This window comes from Citrus clementina, unplaced genomic scaffold (genome assembly GCF_000493195.1).
Source record: "Citrus clementina cultivar Clemenules unplaced genomic scaffold, Citrus_clementina_v1.0 scaffold_6, whole genome shotgun sequence".
NCBI lineage: Eukaryota > Viridiplantae > Streptophyta > Magnoliopsida > Sapindales > Rutaceae > Citrus > Citrus x clementina.
The window spans coordinates 21,983,080-21,993,765 of NW_006262139.1; the positions used below are offsets into that span (position 1 = coordinate 21,983,080).

At 34.1% G+C, this 10,686-nt stretch overlaps 1 protein-coding gene across 2 annotated transcripts; it reads right to left on the minus strand.

The window, feature by feature from the left end:
• Positions 1-8,500, minus strand: LOC18038733 (stomatal closure-related actin-binding protein 3). 2 transcript variants are annotated; one of them, XM_006430457.2, is made up of 13 exons: positions 8,130-8,500; positions 7,076-7,378; positions 6,766-6,894; positions 5,807-5,899; positions 4,790-4,930; positions 4,141-4,209; positions 3,137-3,220; positions 2,804-2,984; positions 2,055-2,171; positions 1,851-1,909; positions 1,142-1,276; positions 468-617; positions 1-297 (listed from the first exon to the last, which is right to left on the minus strand). In XM_006430457.2, the coding sequence occupies exons 2-13, from the start codon at positions 7,358-7,360 to the stop codon at positions 265-267; spliced, it is 1,476 nt and encodes a 491-aa protein (XP_006430520.1). In that variant the 5' UTR covers positions 7,361-7,378; positions 8,130-8,500; the 3' UTR covers positions 1-264. The 2 variants fall into 2 exon arrangements, with proteins under 2 accessions (XP_006430520.1, XP_024038094.1); XM_024182326.1 differs by lacking the exon at positions 8,130-8,500 and adding an exon at positions 7,612-7,630.
• Between the last annotated feature and the right edge of the window lie 2,186 nt (positions 8,501-10,686).

The following is a 10,686-nucleotide window of genomic DNA, read 5'->3' on the forward strand; positions in this document are numbered from 1 at the left end:
CACACGAGAACCCTTTACAAGAATTGAAGCACAAGATCTTTAATAACAAATTGAATTGAAGCACAAAACTCGATTACAAAAGATGCTTAGGCAAAACAAAAACACTGCCTAAACCAACACAACAAAAATTAGTGGAAACCCAATTACACATTTTTATATGTGGCTGGCAAACACACACGTACATATTGCTCACACTATCAAATCCTCCTAACTTTAGTAGTACTCACAAATATGTTGGAGCTCAGTCAGTTAGACATTTGTCTTCTATACTCGATCGTCTGGTCCGGCAAGCATGATCTGTCAAATCAACAGTTCTTTTACATCAAAACTCTAATCAGTTTGTTTGGTTAGCCGATATGCTTAAATGCTAAAGAAATTTAAGCAAAAAATCATAGCTAAAAATGATGAAGACAACAGAATGACCATGTTAAAGCTTTAAGCTGTTGCCAACAATGAATGATACTCACATTGCAATCAAGAGCATGTTTCCTGGCAATCATAATGGCAGCATTTCTCTCTTTCTCTGATTCAAATGTTAATACATACGAGAGCCCCTTCCTTGCTTGCCAAAACAATGACTTGGCTGCAGCATTGCCGTCACCTCTAACTCCGCACAACTATTAGTGAGGAAAAGTGTAAGTGCATTAATTGCCTGTCCGTGCAAGTACTTCATACCCACTAATATAAAATAAAGAAGAGTGAAATAAAGCAATATTGAATACTTAGTTCAGCTAGCAGTTAGGCAGAGGCTTCATCAATTGAAGTGACAAAAGAAAAGGATCAAAATGTTTCCATTATAATTAGGTGAGCTGCATTATCCCTTTTGGTCACTAGTATTACGAAGGATACTTTCCTCCTCCAATTACATTACTTTCATTCCTTTTCTTTTTATATAAAAGTGAGGAAGAGACTAAAATTAACAAAAAAGGAAAGTGAGGCCCTCTTCAACTATAAATGGTCAAGGAAACTTCTCCATCAAAACTCAATGTCAAAGACAGCCTGGAATAAGGTCAAAACTTCAATAACAAAATTCAATCACATGAACTATGAAAGGGATTGATTGAATATCTAATGAATTCATATTAATTCCAATATGCTATCCCAGGCTTCATTAAATGCTAACCCAGTCAAAAAAAAGTACCTGCATTGATGTGTGATATATTTCTCTAGATTTTGTAATCCATCCTCTGCAGAGCTTTATCCTCAACTTTCCCACATTGAAACAATGGTTAGAATGCGACGAATAATCTTGTCCATTCATCTGAGAAATGACCACCTGTAAAACATCAAATGTCAAAACTTAATCAATACTTAAAATTACAAACATTCCCTTATGAAGATGTAAGTTTTGCTAGTATCAGTAAAATCAGACTGTTTTCGCATACAATGGTCCAGCCATAAGACCATATTAGGCTTCCCAATTTCAACAATTTCAAGAAGCTAACTAGCAAAAGAACTAATCATTAATTAAGAACCATTTCACTACATAGAAAATTCCCCCACAGAAACAAAAAAATCTGATGACATAAACAAAGAGGCCATCATTTTAGAATAATCAAAATTTCCCTGTTCTGTCTTTTTCCATGCAATAGAAACAAACCCAAAATGAAGAAATTCAATAGCTTGTTTCGCATATGCTTAGAGACTATTTGCTCAATCAATGGAGCCAAATTCCTTCCATACAAGAAATCCAATAGGTTGTTTGACATAGGTATTCTACTTTTACACTTTTCTCTTTTCTTAAGAAATTTTTTTCTTTAATTTGGACACAAGATTTCTCAATGTTGCTGCAAGATTACACCAACAAGTACATGACAGTGAAGTAGACAGAAATGACTAAGGTAACATACGTTGAATTCACTACTAGATTTTCGCAAAAGTGTCTCTACATAGCTTCCCAATCCTGCAGCTGTAAACAATAATTGAATTAGCTTTTCTGTTCCACTTCTATTCGCATCAATTTAGAATTTCTGTGCGTAAAACTATATCATAGGACAAGAATCAATAACAACTTCCAAGAGAAATCATATCAAACATTAATGATCAAAACCAACCAGATTCGATAGGACCAGCAGAGGTTACAGTGATTTTTTGGCCATTTGAAAGAATGTCAGCCTGCAAAACTCGTCCAACATCAAGAGGTTCTGGAGCATACGCTAGCTTACTGGCACCTGAAGAAGTTGCAATTAAATGAATAAAGATTAAAATGAAAAAGAACAAATCCAAAGGCTGAAGGCATAAAATTAACTTTTCCAGTGCTCATTTCATTGACAAACGTAAAGAATGCAGATAAGAAACAATTTACAACGTGGAACAGATGCTAAAATAATACCACATATGTGATCCCTTTCTTTCTCTCCAACAAAGGAGATCATGAAGTCTATAAAAGCATTAAAGGAAATGCAAAGCCGAAACCAACTATCCCCAAATCCTCATCAGCTGAGTGACTCTCTCCAGTACAGCAAACAAATAAAGCAATGAAACAACCCATAGGATTATATGCCAACAATCCCTTAAATACGAAAACAGTAGAAGTTAGCAAAAGATCTTTCCACAAAACTGTAACAGAGGTTATTTGTGATTGGCCTGATGCAACTAATGGTCAACAATTTTCATTTTTATTACACTAATCTCAGTTAAGCCTCTTCCAGAAGGCATGTCAAGCACCATTAAATCAACAATACTTTATGTGCTAATATGCCACACCCATCATTATATTCCGTGAACTAAATCAACTACATTGTCTGGCTTGAGCACATATATAAAGTCACGTACAAGTTTAAAAATATGATGAAACAAACACCTGAGATGATTTCCTTCTGGCTGCCATCAAGTGATACACGATACCATTGAATTGAACATTTTGAAAGTGATGGAGCAGTGTCTGAGCGAGGACGGATTCGCAGATGTGAACCCAGGGCTTCAGAACCATCAAAGACATACAAGCAAGATTTATTCTCCTCAGCCCTCTTATTCATTGCCAGCTGAAAAGAATTGTGGTGTAAGATAGCGCAGGAAAAAACTCCAACTCTACAGCCTTTTCTTATGTATAAGCAATTTTATGGCACAATTATTTACTTTTATAAAGAACAATATTTATTGAAGTTGCATAAGTATAACAAAATGCCCAAAGGACCTCTTTTTGAATCTTAAGCGATAAAACAGATTTCTCTCGAATCTGAGTTCTTAGTGCAAGAAGCTCATGTTCCATGTCCATCACCTGCAAAAATAATGCAATATCTAATAATCAAACTGAATACTTTAACATACAGCTAAATACAGAATAACAAATGGCTTAACTGAAAATCTCTGTAATGCAGCAACTAAATTATGTTCAATTCACATCATAACGATAAGGTATAAATAAAAAAATTTAAAAAAATGGCATCACCTTGGAAAACAGTCACTCCCTAGCATAATTGAACCCCGAATTGTAGGAGAGATATAATTTGATGAAATAAATGCAGCAAACAAATGAAGGAAAGTAAAACCTGCAACTCCAACCCAGAAAAGGAAATCCATTTGAAAGCCAAACCGGCACTAGCCACTATGTTCTAGATAGAGAGCACAATCGATAGAGGATGATCAGTAAGGCTACATATGATTTGGAGGGAGGAGCAAAAGGTAGTAATTACTTTTTTGAATGATATATTACCATGACAACAGTTTTTAGTTACATGCCCGAAACCCAGCAAAATGGTTTTATATCTTAAAGTAGAAACACTTTTGACAACATATATCATAGTTGTATTACTCACAGCCAACCTTTATAGAATTCGCTATCATGGTGAAGTAACAGACGGGATGTAACTCAAACATAGTCAAGATGCTCAAAACTAAGTTCCAAACACTTCTAGAAGACGATCACTCTTCTCGTGTACCATTAAATAAAAAGATTCCTTTTCTCTTATTTATACTAGGCAAAAGTACAACTTAAGAACAATGTCACCAATCACTTGCATAAGGAAATTATCCACATCAAAATCATAACAGTGGAGTGGTCTAGTTATTTGAAAATCAGAAGTTGGTGCAAAATCCTCTGACAATAATAAATTCAAACCTTTCTCACAGTGATGCCAAAAGTTTGTTTTGAAATCCTACATGTGACAAGAAAAGTAAGGAGACAAAAAATCAGTGCACCTTGCTAGGTTGATGCAATCGTTTTATTCTTCTAGCCTCTTGAATCTCGTCTACTAATCTCTCCACATCCTGCAGTATCAAAAGTTAACATGTAGTAATGAGAATTCCTATTTCTATGTCAATTCTGCTTGGTGGAACTGAAAAGCTCATCACAGTTAAGTACATCTCTATGTTTCTTGTTTCTTTCTTCTTCTTCTTTTTTTCCCCCCTTTCTTGAAATTGCTGAGTCAACGATTCCATAACACAAGGGAAATCATACATAGTAGCGACATGTATTTCATAGTCAAGTTCGGGCAATTTAACCATGAGGATAGAAGGTTTCAATTTAAAACTCTATGATTATGAGTGTGACACTTGAAGGTTCTGTCCGTATCAAGATCTTTAAGATAACTTTTTAAAATTCTTCACAAATATCACAACTGAGATATATAGTATACATGCAAAACCTCCCAAGTAAAATCCATTTTATCTGATAAACCATATCCCATATCTAGTCCAGGCAAGTTTCACTTGGCTATAGAATAACTTGGATGACACAAATGATATATTAATAATACATATATGCTATTTATTTGCTTCTGTGACCTTAATTTAATTAATCAATTAAACAAAAAATAAATAAGGTGAAAAGAGAAATAATCAGTGGAACCTGTGTTTTAGATTTTGGGGAGTTTTTCTCTTCTTCCTCAAGGGCCTCTCCAAATCTTTGTACCACTGCCCTAGCACTTTCAATTTCAGCACAAGCAAAAGATTTTTCTTGGTTGACCAACTTTTTAGCATCTTCAGAAGCCTATAGAAAAAAGATCACTCAATTTAATAAACAAGATAAAACATCCAAAGAGAAAAAAATCAACAAAAATTCTAGGAGGCAAAGTAAGACGAATCCACCATGAGTGCAGACTCCAACAAATTAATGGAACAAAAGACAATGATCAAGAAAGCCAGTTGTGCATCATTATTCTTTCCTTACCAATGTCAAAAAATAATTGTAGAAGAAAATCATTCATAAAAGATGAACAGCATTATTCCACTGGCCAAAAAAGTTTCATAATAAAAAATAAAGACACCAGAGCTGTAAACTTCCCGCTTTATATACCATGCGTCATAATATTATCTCATACAAAGACACCTATATAGCTTTAATGTCACAAAGACAATACAAATTATGCCATGTGTATATATGTGTGTGTGTGTGTGTAATGCAATACAAAACATTTTGTTTGGCACATTAAGAATAACTTGTAGGAAATTCATTCACTTAGCTTATGTAATAATAAGAGTGAACAATTTCTTATGAAAATTAACTATATAGTTCATTAATTTGCCTGCCTCAAACAATTTAGACCTAATACTAGAACTGAAGCATACAACAAAGATTACATTTACTGACTGAACAAAATCAATGGTTATTTCTAACATAATCAATTGCATTGCATTGAGCTTTTTTTAGCATGGGAGTCAGCACAGACAATATATATTAAGCAAATTCGTGTCTGGTTGCCGCATTCTTGCATGAATCTGACACCAAATTTGAGCCATTAAAATATTTCTATTATGCCACCGCAACAGTGGTTCATGATAAGTCCCGAACATAAATAAAAAATCTTACTTTTGTTTGTTTATGTGTGCATGTGTAGGTGACAGAATTCATAAATCATTAAATGACCTGTTTAAGAAAGTTTGCCAGTTTTTTCACTTCAAACTTCTCTTGTATCAGCTCTCCTTCATTTTGGGTCAACTTGACTGCTAGGGCCTCCACCTGCAGGGAAATAATATTGAAAATTATGATTGTTGGAAGCCAGAATAATTGTGAATTTAGACATATGCAAACAACAGCCTGAGCCACCTTTTGCTTGTCACAATTACCAAAATATACTCAAGTTACAGGATCCCTTCATGTTAGAAAAAAAGGACATTCTTTTAATTTTTTATATGATGAACAGCTAGTGCAGTAAATGGTTCTCAATAACAGTCTTTCAATACAGATCATTTTCTCATTTGATTTTAGAGCATCTTGCCTCTGACCCATAAGGAGTAAAGACCTTTAAAGAACATATGAAATGGCTATGGGTACCACATGATATGGAATGTCATCAGTTGCAAGCGCCACCAGAAGTTTTATGTAAGCACAGTAAAAAGAAATCTATTTCTTGTTCAACAAGAAATAATATGCTTAATAGCCAGAGCAGATCTGAGGTGGCTTCTAGCATGCTACAGTTCTGAAAGTTCTAATCAGGTGCCCAAAGGGCTGGAATAAATTAGGTAACAGTGAAAAAAAAAATCTATTTCTTGTTCAATAAGAAATAATAAGCTTAATAGCTAGAGCGCATCTGAGGTGGGCTCTAGCATGCTATAGTACTGAAAGCTCTAGTCAGGTGACCAAAGGGCTGGAACACATTAGGTAATATTTATGGGTCATAAATCTTGGAAAAAAAGGAATTAACATCCAAATATTTATAACTTCACACTTAAAATAACAAGACAAACGATACTGCACTGCAGTTAGTTTGATTGGTCGAGATCAAATTTTAATACAAAGATTTTTCTGCTATATCAAGGATATGAAGGTTCAAAATGGGGAAAAAGTACTGGCAGAAACAAAGCACAACATAAACGCCAACTAACCAGAGAAATAGCTTTCTCAACATCTTCCTTAGTTCGCCCTGCCATTCGACCTCTCAAAGCTTCCAATGCATCCCTAAGCTTTTTCAAAAGAACATGTCCCTCCAAAGAAGCCACATCTCTAAGTTTTGCCTGAACTCAAGCACCGTTTATTTGATCATTTATTCTGACCAGAAGTTGGTAATCCTTCAATGAAGGGTGGTAAGCAAATAAAATTGAGAAAGAAAGGAACCAATGTTGAACGCCAAAGCTATTTATTTTTAGAAATTAAAAACAAAAAAAATGAAAAGATCAAAGAACAAAAGATGGGAACCTCATCAGCCAATTTAGCAGCAGCTGTCAAGTTCTTGTCGAATTTACTTGCAAGGTCACGAACTGACAGGCGCTTATGTTGCTCAGACAACTGGACAGTTTCTTTTTCGACAACCTCCTTCAAGGATAAACCCTTGCTATCCTCCTTTGACTCCTCCACAATCTGATTTTCTGGTCCTAATTTATATTTTGGGAAGCAATTGGAAGAAAAGCTGACATCAGCTGAGACAGACAGAAGTGATTCTGCCTGCACATCTTCTTCAATTTCAGGACTTATCTTTGTCATTGTTTCAGATCAGATCCTCTGTTCATCACAAGTAAATACAAGCAACAACCTCAGATGGTGGATTGATCAAACAAACACAAAAGACCTTCACAAAATTAAGCAAAACTGAAAGAAATATAAAATAATTTGTAATTTCACATCCCAATAATTATATGATCCCATTTTTAAAATTTTAGCACCCAGTGGATAACAAAATTTCAGTATTCACACCACGTAAATAAGGAGGTCTCATTAGGAGAAAGTTTATCAACCTGCAAATCTGCATCCAAATTTAGCATGCAAAGGTCATCAAGTACTTTTACTACTCTAAAAAAAGAAAAAAAGAAAAAAAAGAAATATCTAGTATATTAACTTGATAAACTTAAATTAAAGATGATGCGCACATTTGTTACACATCTAAAAGAAAGAGGGAGAAAATTAAAGAAAAGACACCTTCCAGACTTCCAATAAAACCTCAAAAGGAAAAGCAATAATTTTATAAAATTAAGTCGGAAAATGAAGATTTTGGCTACAATAACAGATTCTTACTTGTAAAAGCAACAAACCAAACACCAACTTGTCAACTAGATTCCCACCTTTCCAACCCACATTAGCCATTTTTTTCTTTAAAAAAGAAAATGAAAAATGAACTGGTCATGATACTCTAATTATTTTCTGCTGTATAGATGTAACATGCAGCGAAAGCAAGACAAACCCAGAACTCAAAATTACACAGCCAAAGCATGAAAAATGGCAAAAGAAAATTTATTAAAAAAAAAAAAGAACTCACGGCTTAGTTAGTAGATGACAATGAGGACGAGTGTGTAGAAAGCAGAGGAAATATGAAATGCTGAAGCGAAACTGAAACTAGTACATGTTTAACAAAGATTCTTGTTGTTATTGAGAGAAGAGATAGGAAGAACAAGAAGAAGAAGAAGAAGAATCTAAAGGGGGTTTGTTTCGGGTCTTTGGCTTTTTCAAAAGAACAAAAGTTATAAAAGCTTTTGTTTCCTCTCCTTCACTCCCTTTGTCTGTCTCCTCTCTCTAACAACAGCACTGCTTCAGTTGGATCAATGTTTTCTAGTTTTCTTTTTCATTTTAACGCCATGATTTTAGTTCTGTTAAAAGTGTCCGGTGATTTGGTAAAAGTCTATCATGTCCGCCTCTCCCTATATCCACGCGCTGGCCCCCCACTACCCTTTTTTATGGGACCACTCCACCAAATAGTTAATAGTGTGACTTGGGTCGGGTCAATTTGTGGGTAGGCTTCAAGTCCTCTTCGTTTCATTTGATCGGAAGGTTTCTTATATTGGAAATTCAATTTTTCATTAATTAGGGGAAAAAAATGTTTTTGACGGGCATATTATCGTGATTAAATGATTGTTTATGTTATTAAACCATAAATATTCTTTATAAAATGTTCTATTTGTTTTGAAAAAAAATTCATTTTTCCTTTATTTTTATAATTTTTTACCACGTCCACGTGTATGTTAATATTTATTTAATTTTTATCTAACAACTATCAATTACAACATTATGCAAAACTCAATATTAAATCCAAATCATTTTGTCTTATCTAATACTTTTGATAGTCATTTTAATAGGTTTTGTGCTAAAAGTGATGTTATATCCTTCAACTAATACGTGAATACATTCATTTAATGATATGACAGAGTAATTAAATATTTCAAAAGTTATAAAAATATCATTCAATAAATAAGTGTCACATGACGCTTAATACTCAAATGTTCAAATAATACTTATAAATTATAGTATTATTGTCGGTACTAAATAATATACTATTAAAATATTATTTAAAAATCCAGCCAAAATTTATTATAATTTATAATTATTTTTTATTAATCCAATATTTCTAAGCAAAATTATTTTTAAGAAATGTCAATTAAAATTTTATATTAGTTGACTCGTTTTGCTAATTATTTATTTTCTTAAAAACTTTTTCAATTAAGTGGAAGCCCGTGAAACCTTAAAAAAATGTTTTTTTGCTAACTTGGCTTGTTTTTTTAATTATGATGGATCCTTCAATTCGCTATGAAAGATAAAGAAATTGTGGCGTGACGAGCGTGAAGCTGCGCGAGTGTGGTACTGAGTACTGACTTCGTCTCTCTGTAAACGTTCGGCGCGTTATGCTTAATTGTTAAATGAACCACAATTATGCTGGTATTTACGAAAATGTCCGCTGTAAGACAGGTCCGAGGAATGTAGGGTTGTTGCGTAAATTACAGGTATAGTCTCATCTGATGAATACAGTTTTCGGGTATGACGACAGTTGACAACAACAGGGCAGATTTTGTTTAATTTGGTAACCTAACATTTAAAAAAATTTAAAAAAAAATTATTAAAATAAAAATATGTTTACGTGGTGTGGGGTCCATATCCACCTGAGCTGCAATTATTCAAATGGGCTTTGCATGGAGCCATGAGAGCCCACGGAACAGCTGTCTCTGTCACAAACGTTATGCTTAGAGGAATCAAAATTTTTTAGCACATAAAATTTTACTTAACTCGTCTACTCGCACCCACAAAATTTTAGTTAAGCTAACTTTTTAGTGATCCCTCGAAAATTTAAAATTGATTAATGTTACCAACAAAGTGTTGGCTCCACTGGCAATGGAGTCCCCTTAAGTGGCTTGACTGAGTTTGCTCCCCAGTTCGAGTCGCAGGGAAGTCGCCTTTGTTGGGAGAACCTGTGCCTCCCGGTTCGAGCGGGGATTTCTAGTCTGGGTTGTGGTACGGGCTTAAAGGTGTCTCCCACAGTTGGAGCCCTCCCTAGGATACCTCGTGGATAAGACCAAAAAAAAAAAATTGATTAATGTTACATTATTATACTATTTGGTAAATTTTAGGATACGTATTATTACTCGGATAACTTCGGCTCCGACTTGCTTGAGGTTATTGATTCATCTTTGCTTAAAATTAATCATGATTATTAAGAAGAACCAAAAAAAAAAAAAAAAAGTGGTTGCATTACTTAGGTCCGAGGTAATTGTTTGATTGCTTCTTGGTTGTTAACAAGTAACCAGTGTCAAAGAGTTTAAAAAAGATAAAAATATTGAAACGTAAAATGTTTGGCAATCAAACGTTTTACCAGCTTGAGTTTTCTGAAGACTAGAAATAAAATACTCGAGTTTTCTCATTCAACAAGAAAATTAATTACAGAAAAGGAAAGGGGAGTTGATGTTCACTTCTGCACATATACATGCATCCATACAAGATGGCAGAACAAATTAAAGTCACAAAGAATACATTCAAATGATAGCTAGTTATTATCTTTCAGTAATTTTCCCAAACAAGTAATAATCATGATAAGTTGGAGAGACCCAGAA